The sequence below is a fragment of the Eublepharis macularius genome, chromosome 1, assembly GCF_028583425.1.
Source record: "Eublepharis macularius isolate TG4126 chromosome 1, MPM_Emac_v1.0, whole genome shotgun sequence".
Lineage (NCBI taxonomy): Eukaryota > Metazoa > Chordata > Lepidosauria > Squamata > Eublepharidae > Eublepharis > Eublepharis macularius.
The window spans coordinates 220393358-220407420 of NC_072790.1; the positions used below are offsets into that span (position 1 = coordinate 220393358).

Genomic DNA, 14063 nt, shown 5'->3' on the forward strand with positions numbered 1-14063 from the left:
TTTTGCAAATGTTTCTAGTACTTTTTCATCTCTTGATCTATTTACTGTCTTGAAGACCTTGATTACAAGACTGCTTTTGCACATGGCGGTTAACACAAGTTTTCTATTCTGGCAATTCTGGAGCATGGACCCGAGTTTAGTGAATATTCTTACATGTGTCCAGGCCGCAGCTCACTATGCTCTGAAAACATCTGGAAAAGTGGATTAAACTATATTCACTGCCAGCACATTAAATACTATTGTGAGAGCTACTGCCCTCTGATCTCTGAGAAAACACAGCCAAATCAGGGAAAGAGAGAAAATTCAGCCATCCTATCAAAAGCCTGTATCAACTGGCTGCAGCAATAATCCCAGAAGTGAAAATGATTGATTGGAGCACAGGGAACAGGTGGCAGACCTCCTCAGCTCTTTTCCTTATTGGTGGCTCTTGTACCCCCGGTGCTGAGAAATTAGGATGATCCCCTGCCTTGCACAAGAATCACGAGATTCCACTGAGCAAACTCTGAGACCATCTCCAAATTGGGTGCAATGCAGTGACGCAGGAGAGCAAATGCAGGGACCAGGGGAGCGATGTGAACAGAAGTCATGCAAGATCGGGGCTGCAGCGAGGGAGGAGAAATTGGGCAAGACTGAGCGGAAAGGCTGATAGGATCCTATCCAGATTTATCCTGCCTTCCATATAACCTCCCCCGCCTCAAGCAACAGTAATTTTGCACATAACTCAAACCATGTTTTTTTTTCTCTGCACAACACTCCCACGACTTTGCATGTCATGCTGGAGCAAAGCAGCCTCACATCTGTTTTTTACTAATACTATAAATAGAGGCCTGTAACTTAAAATAAACATGCATTGTGACCCAGCTTCTTTGTGCAGTGGGAATTACAGGAGAACAAAGAAATGGGTGGGGGGAGTTGCACAGCTAATTCTCCTGAAAATCTCCTGTGGCGTGACTAAGGAGCACAAGACTCAAATCTGGGAACCAAGAGGAATAGCTCGGAAGACGGCTGAGGAGGCCAGCACCTTGTCCTTCTTCTCTATAGCCAATTGTGCCTCTTGTTTTAACTTGGGGGATTCTTGCCTTGAGTGGACAAATAGGTCTGGGAGAGGAGAGCCCACCTTCTCCACCCTGTTTCCGTCAAGTGGGTCGGGCTGCTGTCTCACAATCATTTAAGGAGACTGATCACCTCACCAGGCTCATCAGGCCATGGACAAGTGGAAACTTTCAATCTACTTCCTGGAGGTAATTCAGGATGCAGTGAGCTGTGTACCGTTGGGTGGATAACAGTGAAACCCTAAACACAGGCACTCCAGTCTAAGCCAATTGAAATCAATGGGCTTAGACTCGAGTAACTCTGCTTAGGATTTCACTGTAAGAGACTGAGCTCTGTGAACTGGGACAGCCCTGGTTCAAATTCCTGCCCTGCCACAAACTAACTGGGTAGCCTTCGACCAGCCTCCCCTTCAGTCTCTGACCCCACCCCCAATCTGCAATACGGGGACAATAAACCCAGTCTACATTTTAGAGCTGTTGCAAAGATTATAACATGATAAAGTATGTGATTGGCTTTGTACACTAAAAAAAAAGTAGTAGCAATAGGTGGTAAACACCGTTTGGATATGCAAAACTGTCTGTTACTGTTTGTTCTCTCCATTCCCCCGGATCTGCAGAGCATGGCTTGCTCTGCACATCAGTCTTCAAGTATGGATCCTCAAGGATAAGAAGTGTGGCCAGTACTTTGTACCCAAAGTGCAATCAATTTCCCTTTGTCAAAGGCAATGCTTCTCATTCTCATGGTTATAGAAACCAGTCCCAAAACAAGAACAAAGCATACGTGAAAAGTTCTAGGTTTCCAGTTGACAGAGCCACTATTTTTTTCTTTATGGCCTTTTCATGAGCCCCTAACTAGAACACCTTGATGATTCTTCATTTGTCCTACTGCTCTACATGGATTCTTGACTCACACACAAAAAGGATATTGCTTAGAATCAGGGATAATTAAAGAATGTTCAGCTAGTTGACAATTAGACCTGGATCTAGGAGATATGGCCTCACGTGCCAATTCTTCCAGGGACTTATTGCATCATCCCGTCAAGTCACGATCACCCTGCCTTAATCCTTCCCTCTCCAAATCTGTGCAATGGAAAAACAGAACCTTATTCTAACGGCCCTAAATCCAATAAAGATTTTCAAGTGGTTTGCAAATTAAAAGTGTGCTTAAGTTATATTACAAATAAAGCACTACTGCAAGGGAAACCGATAAGAGCAGAAGGAAGACTATTTAGCCTTATCACATGCCTTCAGGCTACAGCCATAAAATGCAAGATGGAGGCAACAGTGAAAGGCTCAATATACATGGAAATCCAGGGTCAGGGGTAAAGAAGAAGCCAAGTGTGGAAAGATTTACTGGGCCTGATGTGGCTTCTTGGCTGGCTATTCCAGAATAAGGTCTTATGGGTTTTGCTCACCGGAATCCAAACATGATCTCATCGTGGCGAAGGTGGGCATCATCGTCAATAGACAAAATGGCCTCTGTCTCAATCTCATCCCAGGGCAGAAACCGATTGTTCAGGCTGTTCTTCTCTGTGCGTACAACCTAGGACACAGAAGTAACACATTGTCTGAATGATTTTACAGCAATTAGGGGCAGGATTCCCTGCTCTAAAGGCCTTAAGGGTATGAAACACGGCCCAATTCTACTTTACAGGTGCACACTTAAAACAAAACAATTTTGGGGGTGTGATAGCTGCTTTCCTAGACAAAAGCAGCTTTGTGAGAGGTCAAGCTGGAGCAAAGAACCCTCCCACCATGGTTTCTCTGCTCCAAATTAACCCCATAAAGCTCCATTTGCTTCAGCAAAATCAGCACTTCAGCCTTGCAATATGTAAGGTATTGATATCCTGTATTTTCATTTTGTAAAAAAAAAAATCTTCAAGATGTCCTATAAAAATTATACAAAAATCACTACGCAAAATAATAAACATCAATAAACTTTAATAAGCAAACAGAAGTATGAAATCCAATCTCAGCCAACACAGTTACTTATTAAATGATCTGGAAAAGGGGACGGACTTAGCCTGGCACTTAAAAGTCCACTGATGGCGCCAGGCAAATTTCCCTAGGCAGGGAGTTCCACAGTCAGCATGCCACCACAGAAAAGGCTCTCAGCAAACTTCTGCAGGCAGACAGAGAGTTCAAGCATCTTGCCCTTGCCATCAAGCCGCAGCTAAAGCTTCCCCTGGACTGTACACACGTGCATGCAGGGGACTGTAGGCCCAAATACTCTCCGCCTTTAAAAACCCTACCTCTCCACAATATCAGAGAGAAGGCTAGGCTTATCCCTCCCTCTCCCTCCTCCTCCTCCTAGTTTCAGTGATGCAATCTGCCACACATAGCCTGCTTTGGACAGGTACAGTGCAAGAAAAGCTTTGCTACTCAATGCAACTAATTGTACATGAGCACATGCTGGTCAAAAGAAAGGAGCAAAAAGCAGGAACCCATAAAATGGTTTGGTACGGAAAAGAAAAATCCCTGACACCAATTACCTTCAGTGGGAGGAGCCTGGGCCTCCTGGAGCTGCCGTCTCGCCATCCCTAGAGAAGCCCAGCCCCCCCCCCGCAGTTTGAAAACACTCGCAGTACCAGATCCCATTGTAAATACATAGTCTCCCCCCCCACTTCAAAAAAATTCCAGTTTTTTAAAGTGAAAAAAAGTCTACAAATGAGAAAAGAGCAGCATTACAGCAGTAAGAGGCCAGTAAACGAGATTACATTTGGATTATATATTTTTTAATAAATCCTGCACTGAAACCATTAATGGTGGAAAATATTTGTCAGAAGGAACTGGGTGACAGCTGGTATGATTCAATCCCTGCATTAAGCCAACATTAGTATGTTCCCTTGTCAATAGCTAATGGTCGAGAGAAAAAAATTTATGGAATATTTGACAGGCAAGCATTAGAATGTTTCACTAAATATCTATCACAAAAGGAGAAACACAACCAACGGCGGCATAAAGTGTGCAGGAAAAGAATTAAGGCCAAGATGTGGACACCGTGGACAATACCCAATATTGCCCAGCATAGCGTACACTGGACTCCGTTGACCATTCTTTTTGGGAACCACATTGCAGCAGGTGCACCATATTCCTGGGTCCCTCCAGCTTCCTCTATGGTTGCCCAAGAGTGCCTGCCAGTAGGCCCCAAGCCCTGTCCTTTCTTTGTTGTCATCAGGATACAATTTCACATGCCCAGGCACAAGAGGCAGAGGGTTCAGTTTTCCACGTTCATTATTGCCCTTGGCTCAGAATTCAGCAGTATGTCTTGGCCTTTGCTGCTTGACACTGCAGGTGGGGTTCATCATGTGACTGAACACTCCTCCACTGGATACTGCAGGAGGGTCAGGATCAGCTTCCCACACAGTGACATCTGCCCTACATGTTGGTCTCTAAGGTGCCACTGGACTGAAATCCTGACGCACTCTGCAGTTTGCTCGCAAGTGGTTACCACTTAGGAAATCACCTGTAGCCGCTTAAACTAATCACTGGCATGTGTCAAATAGTTAACACAGACCAAACAAGTTTGCATATCACTCAGCCCAAATTTTTCCAATGAAAGCAGGTAACAAATATGTTTAAATGAGTGTTGTCACGTGATTCAACAATTAACAATGAGATATAAAATGATGCACAGACCACACAATGCAAAAAATACCTACTAGAAATAAAGTCTCCTTTACTTTTCCATATGCTTGAAACCACCTCCAGAAGACGTCTTTCCATGAACCTTGGAAACTTCGAGCACAATCTTTTAATAATCCTGTTCCCCCACCCCCACCCCACAAAACTAAACTTAAGTGTAACTGGAATAAAATGAGTATGTAATCTTCCCTTTATCCCCTGCCTCCACCTCTCTTCCCTTGTGCTTTCTCTTATGTCAAATTTTAGGTAGGTGCAAGGACACCTGTCTGTCTATACTTGGTAAAGTGCCATGCACATGGATGTTGTAATAATAATGATAGTAAAAACAGGTGAAGTATCAAAGCTACACGCAGGGAGATGGTTGTGGAACATGCTTGCACATAGACTCTCTCTCTTACACCAGGACATTCAAGTTAGGGAGATGCAATGTTAGCTGGGAAGCATATTCACCTCTCTGCACAGGGTAGTTTTAAAAGACAGAGCCAGTGGAGATTGCTCCTCAGAGGGCTTGTTCATTTAATCTTTGCCTTCCCAAGATGACTTTAAGGGGAGACCTATGTAGAATGCACTGGAGTAGTCTAGTCTTGATGTTACCATGGCATGAATCCAGGTGGCCAGATTGGCTGTGAAAAAGTAGGGGGCCACTTTCCGGGCTAGATTGAGCTGGAAGGCCTTTTTTGCAGCTGCATTAACTTGACTCTCTAGCAGCCATGGCAGATCCAGTCTAACACTTAGTCTCTTAACCGAGTATGCAAGAGTTAACTGAACCCCATCAAAAGTGGGGAATACAATGTCCTTCAAGATCTCTGATCCCCTGATCAGTTCGGTCTTTTTTGTATTTGGTTTCAATTTGTTTGCTTTCAACCATTTGACCACAGCTGTTAGGCAGTGATGCAAAACCTCTACTGCAACACTAGGGGATTTGGATAGAGAGATACAGAGCTAGGTGTCATCCACATATTGATGACATTTAATTCCATAGTTATGAATGATTTTCCCTAAAGGCTTTACATAAAAGTTGAATAACATTGAGGATAAGATTGCGCCCTGTGGAACCCTACAAGATAATTCCTGTACTGAAGATAACTGGTCACCAAAAGCAATCTTTCAAGTCTATTTGATGAGGAACAATTTAAACCAGTCCACAACACATCTCCTGATACCCACTTCTGCCTCCAAAGACTTCAACAGGATGGCCTGTTCTACTGTATTAAAGGCTGCAGATAGATCCAGGAGATGAAAGAAGCACGGCCATTGTCTACATTCAGACGAGACCATCAGAGCCATCTCTGTCCCATAGCCCAGCTTGAAACTCGATTGAAAAGGATCAGACCACAACACTTATCCAAGAAGACCTGGAGTTGGTCTGCTACTGCTCTCTCAATCTCTTTGCCCAGAAAAGGCAGATTAGAGATTGGGTGATAACTGGCCACATCATTTTGGCCTAAGTAGCAGGTAGAAAACCACCTCTTTGAGTGGCTGAGGGAAGGTGCCTTGAGTTGGTGAGTGATTTATGATAGACATCAAGGGGTCATTTATGTGATCCTTACATTGTTTTAGCAGCCACGATGGCAAGGACTGAGAGCAAATGTGGTAGCCTTCAGAGATGACAGGGTCCTGTCAGTAACCAACACTGAAACTGGGACAAAACGGTCCTTAAGTGGGACAAATGGTGTAATAAGCGGCCATTTCCACACACGTTGAATAATGCACTTTCGCAATCCTTTAGAAGTGGATTTTTTGTTCCACACATGGAAAATCAGTTTCAAATGTTCACTAGAGTATTGAAAGTGGATTATCCAACGTGTGTGGAAGCAGCCAGCATTTCTTCCGCCTCGCTTATATTACAGCTCGCATCCAGATCAGATGGTATCTGTGCTATTTTATAGGCAAAAAACTTTGCAAAAGCATCACAGCTAACTATCTGTTCCTGATACTGGAAAGGTTTGTATTTAGGAATCTGAAGATGTCGAGATACCTTAAACAACTGGGATGGTTGTGAACAAGCTGGTGCAAGGGTTGCAGAGAAATAATGTTTCTTTTCCACTATCAATGGTGCTTCACAGGTCTTCCAATGCGCTCTACCAGTGTCTTTCTTTCTTTTTTTAATTTTTAATACCAGTGTCTTTCTAAACAAATTCTAGCCCTCTCCTTCTAGCTCCATGGGTGTGAGGAATTAACAAGAAGCAATCTTGTTGATGGCTTTGAGGAATCCCACTGCAGCCTCAGCTGAGAATGTTGGAGGAATCCTAAAGTTCCTCAGAGCATTTGGAACCGAGGAGGTTCCATGAACCTGTGTGGTGGGACCATTTTAACAGGTCCTCCTTTTTTGCAGGGTGGTGGGGGTCATATTCACCCTTGCCTTCAGTAAGTAATGATCAGACCATGGTTCAGGTCAAATTTTTTGTGAAAGGCACAGTTACCTAGGTACACTCACAAGTTGTACACAAGAACAGCTCTTGGTAACTAAGAAAAAATGATATATAGGAAGTGTCAGTGTGATGTAACAGAATGTCAAACTAGGTTCTGGGAGTCCCAGGTTCAAATCTCTGCTCTGCCACAGAAGTTCACTGGGTGACTTTGGAGTCATGCACTCTCACAGGGTAGTTGTTATGAGGATAAAATAGAGAAGAAAATGATGTAAGCCACTTTGGGTCCCTGTTGGGAACAAAGGGGGAGTATGTATGTATGTATGTATGTATGTATGTATGTATGTATGTATGTATGTATGTATGTATGTATGTATGTATAAATAACGGCAAGAAACTAACAGAACAGTCACAGCAACAGCATTAAACACTCAAAAACCCAGCATTTTATATATCAAGAATTACTGGCATCTAAAAGTATACAGTTGATAAGGAACTGGTGATTACACAGATCATATAATGCAATAATATATAGCAGCTATTGTTAATCTCAGATGTCAAGAGGGAATAATTAAGATTATACACAACTACATTAGCTTTTGCATTTCCTGGATCTCAAATATTAAGCTGTCCAGACTTCATGGTACATTAAGATAGCTTTTAAATTCCAATGCCATACAACTTTGATAGCAATCAATAATAATAATACGTGTTTGTATGCATATATAGATTTCTGCATAATGAGACAATATTTATTTGGCGATATTTAAAATGCAAACAGCTTGTGAATCAATATATTCTAAGGAAGCAGCTCAAACGGTTCCATCGATTCACTTGTATTTTCCTGTAAACATGCCGAAGACCGTAATACAAATATTGCCTCCAGAGAAAATAGAGAACGAACTCTCTTGCTCAGTGCTTCTGAAAAGGGCAACCCTAGTCTGAGAAATGGATTAAACACACACCACAGTCCTGAACTCATTAAATGAAAATCTGCAGGACTTACCTCAAAGTAATGTTTTTGGGATCAGTGTGTTACAAGAAAAACTCAGACTTAAAATCAATGGTGAAAGATAAAGAGATGAAAGCTGAGTGCATGGGATTGGTCAGAGACACTTGGAAATGATCTTAACTACACATCATGTGGCAATCTGTGCTCATGAATATTAAAAAGCAGATGTGAGAGGGTTTCAATTTGAAATTGAGGACTTAGGGCTAAGGCATGGGGCTTTATTTATTTATTTAAAACATTTATATGCTAGCTTTCTATCCCAAATAGGGTCTTCAAGGTGGCAAACAACTATTAGAACATTTAAAAAATAAGCGATTTTTAAAATAAGCAAAATAAGTGGGTCCCAAAGTTTCGGCATCACAACTACCCATCTAGCTACAGATGGCAGAGGTACTCAAAGGAAGGACGTCGAAGATGACCAGAGTGGATGGGTAGTTTCATACGGGACAACGGGGTTCCTTGAGGTATGCTGGTTCCAAGCTGTACAGGGCTTTAAAGGTCAATATCAGCACTGGAAGCAAATTGGGAGCCAGTTCAGACGGCACAAGACTGAAGTGATATGGTCCCTCCCTATAATCCACTCCAGTCGACACTCTGGCCACAGCTTTAACCCTTCTGTAAATGGCTGGACCCCTGAACCTGCCCAAGACAGAAACCAAGGCTGGAAAGCTGGAAAGTCAGAAGCCACAGAGACTCTGAAAGGAGGACAAGATAGGAAATGAAACATTTTCATTTCATGATACTTGTCCGTCTGCAGGAACAAAGGAACAACCACAGTGCAAGACAAGATATAAAACTGTCCAGAGTTTGGAAGCTTTTAGACACACAAACTGTCCAGAAATTTGGGAAATCACATATTCACTGACTGATCTTGCAATAGCTGCTAGTTAAGCAACATACACAAAATAGAAGAGGAGAAGATTATCAAGAAGCCGGGGGCGGGGGGCTTGCTACAATAAGAAAAACTTCTACAGATATGTGAGAAACAAACACAAGGTAAAAGAGGCAATTGGACCACTTTTGGGAGTAGAAGAAACTCTGGAGGACAGAGAAAAAGCAGACAGGCTTTTTTGTGTCTGTTTTCTCCCTGAAGAACTCAAGCCCATCTAGAGATGGTAGAAGACATGATAGGACACTAGGGTGGCTAGCTGACAGTGACAGAGAGGTTGTGGAGAGGCAGCTGGCTGCACTGGACAAATACAAATCCCCTGGGCCGAATGGTGTGCACCCAAGAATGCTCAAAGAACTTTCTAGAGAACTTGCAGAGCCTCTGTACATCATTTTCAAGGCCTTCTGTAGGACTGGGGATATGCCTCAAGATTGGAAAAGAGCAAACGTTATCCCAATCTTTAAGAAAGGGAAGAGGGATGACCCGGGAAACTACAGGCCGGTCAGTCTGACTTCTGGGAAGATATTAGAACAGATTTTAAAGGGATCGATCTGTAAGCATCTGAAGGACTGCTTAGTGATCCAGGGAAGTCAACATGGTTTTTTCCCCAACAGATCTTGTCAGACCAACCTGGTTTCCTTCTTTGATCGAGTGATGAGCTTACTGGATCATGGGAACTCTGTTGACGTGATTTACCTGGATTTCAGTAATGCTTTTGATAAGGTCCCCATGACATTCTAATGGGTAAACTGGAAGACTATGGACTGGACTATAGGCCAGTTCGGTGGATAGGGAACTGGTTAGAGGACCGCACCCAAAGAGTGATGGTCAATGGCGTTTCATCAGATTGGAGGGAGGTGTCCAGTGGGGTGCTGCAGGGCTTGGTTTTGGGCCCGGTACTTTTCAATATTTTTATCAATGATCTGGATGATGGGGTAAATGGGCTACTCAATAAATTTGCTGATGATATCAAATTGGGAGGAGTGGCAAACACCCAAGAAGATAGAGTTAAAATTCAACAAGACCTGAATACTCTGAAGAAGTGGGTGGTTGTGAACAAAATGCAATTCAACAGAGATAAGTGCACAGTATTACATCTGGGCCACAAAAATGGGAAGCACAAATACTGGATGGGGGATACACTTCTGGGCAGTAGTGTCTGTGAAAGAGATCTTGGGGTAAAAGTGGACTATAAACTAAATTATGAGCAGTCAGTGTGATGTGGTGGGGAAAAAAGGCAAACACAGACTTGGGATATATCAAAAGGGCCATTGCAGGTGGTCATAGCCCCTCTCTATACTGCCTTCGTCAGGCTGCACCTGGAGTACCATGTGCAGTTCTGGTGGCCTCACTTCAAAAAGGATGTGGACAAAATCGAGAGGGTGCGGAAGAGAGCGACGAGGATGATCAGGGGTCTGGAGACTGAGCCCTACGAGGAAAGGCTGAGGGCCTTGGGAATGTTCAGTTTGGAGAAGAGGAGACTGTGGGGGGACATGATTGCTGTCTTTAAATATTTGAAAGGCTGCCATTTAGAGGAGGGCAAGGAGCTGTTCCAGTTGGCAACAGAGGATAGGACCCGAAGCAACTGGCTTAAATTACATGCAGAAAGGTACCGGCTGGATATTAGGAAAAACCTTTTCACGGTCATAGTAGTTCAAAAGTGGAATCAGCTGCCTAGGGAGGTGGGTGAGCTCCCCTTCACTGGCAGTTTTCAAGAAGAGGCTGGATGAATATTAGTTGGGGATGCTTTAGGCTCATCCTGCATTAGGCAGGGGGTTGGACTAGAAGGTCTGTATGGTCCCTTCCAATTCTGTGATTCTTTGAAGTCATGCTGGAGCTAGCAGCTTAAATTTTCACTTGCCTGTCTTTAGATGATGGTGCCTGACTAGAAGCAAAGGGCTTTGCCTCAAGGAAATGTTGCCGTTAACCTTTTGATGCACTTATGCTGAAGCATATAGGAAACTTCTCTTATAAAAGGGTGGGACCCAGGATCGGTTTTAATCACAGTGACAGGAAAGACAGACTTAAAGAGAACCCTTTTTTAAAGTGCAGATGCAGCCAAGTGCACTTGGCTCAAAACTTCTTGCTGCCCGAGGATACCCGACTCAACTTTGTTCTCTGTCACTGAGACTGATTAGCTGGCCACTAAGGAGATTCTTAGGGGAACCGTAAGAATCATCATGGGTGAGGTAATAGAACATGTTTGTAATTTGTTGTACTTGATTATTTGCTGTTGCTGGGATGTTGCACAATTTTGCTTTAAGTGGTTTAATTTGTAAATCTAACCATTAGTGTCCCCCTGCTCCTTCTGTCTAACGGGGAACAATCTCTGAACATTGTGATTAACCCTCAAAAGGAGCGGTTTGCAGTATCACTCTCCACCCCACACTGTTTCCTTAACTGAAAATGCTCCTCTCCTCAACTACTATTACATTTGGTAGAGGCTGAAGGTACAGTACAGGTGGGTAAGAGAAACATGCCATCAAATTTGCAACTGACTCATGGAGACCCCGCCCAGAGAGTATTCTATGCAAGAGACAAGCAGGGGTGGTTTGCTACAAGCCTTCCTCTGCAGAGCTACGCAAGCCTTCTTTGTAGGTCCCCTTCCAAGTACTACCCATGGTCAAACCTGCAAGCCCCAATGAACTTAAGATGAGCTATTCAGGCTGCTACAGGTGTATACCTGTTCTTTTTCTTTACTGGAGTTAAAAGCAACTGGGCTACTTTCACTGGGGAGATGGTAGAGGGGAGGAAAGGGGTTAAAAATAATCTTGTCCCAGCACTATTTTAGCTCTGCCACCCATGTTTTTTCTGTGTTGAAGAAAATGTCAGGAGATCTGAGCACAAGTATGATGGACCCCCCCCCCCCCAAACTCGGTGGCAGATTTTCCCACCAAAATCCAAGTTTGTGTTTGGGCTGAGTAGCCCCAAGTAGCATGTCTCTGTTTGTGGTTTTAAAGTTCTTTTGCGTTCCACCCTCATCAGCAATTATAATTTTGGCTTTTTAGCCCAGTTCAGAAACTTGATGGGGGGAAAGCAGGAGCCCTCTGGAAATGGCACTGGAGACGTATAACATTCAAAAGAAACAACTTTATTGAAAAAGCAGGGATGGAATAAGGACAGTCAGGGAATGAAAGAGATGAGGTAAAATTTGTTGGTAGAATAGAATACTCTTTACATAACAGGCAAAAGAGTTTTCTTTTAAACTTAGTTTCTAAGTTCTTGATCTGTAATACTGAGAGGTGTTTTGTTTAATACTTTGATTACAGCAACAATGTTTCTTCATAGAGTTCCCTTTTACAACTCAAGTTTCCTGCTATTAGTTCAAAACTGTTTTCCCTTTACACCGGACCCAGGATTCTCCTCAGAGCCAACCCCCCTTTTTAGACACTGGGCAGGAATTAATCTTCACCTAAGAAGATATAACTCTCTTCACTTGGCTTGAATGGGAGTCTCCACTTACTACCCAGTCACTCTTTGCCAAAAACACAACCCCATTCTATCGTGGGTTTCAGCTTGTGCTGGCTTTTATACTTGGAATTCATAACTTGAATTCTCCCTCGAAACAATGATGTTACATGGTTGTTGTGGGTTTTCCGGGCTGTATTGCCGTGGTCTTGGCATTGTAGTTCCTGACGTTTTGCCAGCAGCTGTGGCTGGCATCTTCAGAGGTGTAGCACCAAAAGACAGAGACAATACAAAGACAATACAATACAATGATGTTACAGTTAGGGCAAAAGATTTCTTTTCCCTCATACCAGAGGGGAACCTGTCTGACCTTCCCTGACAGACTCTCTCACACACACTCTTTTTTAAATCCTGTCAGCAACCAACTGTCATCCTGAAGGCTGGTTCTGACTAGCCAATCAGAAAGGAGGGAGCCACCTGTCAATCAAGCTCTAATTTCAGGCAATTGTTCACTCCTTCCTTTCCAGCTCTCTGAGTGCTGCACTTAGGAAACTTTCTTTAAAGTGCATTCTGTCACAACAAGTCTCCCACATACTGCATGGTTTGACCCTTAGGATCTATTCATCCAGTCATTTTTACTCACCATTTGATCGCCTGTCCCCTTAAAGAATCATCTGCTGAAAGGCTGTTCCTCAACGACAATACATCTAGATACCGTGCCTTTACATAAGGGGGAGAACTGGAGACAGATGTGGTATTCAGCACTGCAGTGAGAACCTTGCAGTCCTGCAAGTTCACAAGACTGTTTTAACACAGAGATATTTGTGGGGTGGGGGAATATCACCATCAAGTAAAAGGCAAAAGTTTAGCCTGCTGACCCTGAGCTGTGGCAAGTTGCCAATTTCAGCGCACTTCCATTGAAATCAGCAACCAAGACTGGAAAAGAGGAACAAGATCTGCACACTTGTGAAGAGGCCTTTGTGCAGGCTGAATTCTTCCTGCTTTGGAAACCATTTCACATTCTTTGCAATACATGAACTTGCCCAAAGCAAAAACAAAAGCATGAACTCCCGGGCTCCCGGGGTAAAAAAGATGGACACTCACCTAACTTTCTAACCATTTTAAGAAGGAGGGGGTAATGTGGAGTTTTATTGTATTCTGTGTTTTAAATCTGAATTTTTAAGCCGTCTTGAGTTAAGAACATAAGAACATAAGCAAAGCCATGTTGGATCAGGCCAGTGGCCCATCCAGTCCAACATTCTGTCACACACAGTGGCTAGAAATCCAGTGCCATCTAAAGGACTGTCAGTGAGGCCAGGACACCAGAAGCCCTCCCACTGCCTTCCTTCCAGCACCAAGACAACAGAGCACCACCTCCCCACAAAGAGAATACCATCTATCTCCTGTGGCTAATAGCCACTGATGGACCTCTGCTCCATATATTTGTCCAGTCCCCTCTTGAAGCTGGCAATGCTTGTAGCTGCCACCACCTCCTGTGGCAACGAATTCCATGTGTTTATGGAAGAGGTGTGGTATAAATACCTTAATAAAGAAAGAAATATATCCGTATCAACCAGCTGGATGTTGCAAGGAGATCTGCTGCCAGTTTCTACTAGAGGCCTGGGAGAAGTGTTATTGATCACTGATGGTTTAGTAAATCTGGGTAACAACCACCCCCTTAGTTCACG

The 14063-nt window shown here is 43.4% G+C and overlaps 1 protein-coding gene across 4 annotated transcripts in view; it reads right to left on the minus strand.

The window, feature by feature from the left end:
* Positions 1-14063, minus strand: part of EXTL3 (exostosin like glycosyltransferase 3) — a 196010-nt gene that overhangs the window by 9789 nt on the left and 172158 nt on the right. For all 4 annotated transcript variants that reach the window (XM_054988380.1, XM_054988398.1, XM_054988389.1 and 1 more), the window contains one exon: positions 2468-2595. In XM_054988380.1, coding sequence (XP_054844355.1) covers positions 2468-2595 — 128 coding nt within the window. The remainder of the gene's footprint in view (positions 1-2467; positions 2596-14063) is intronic.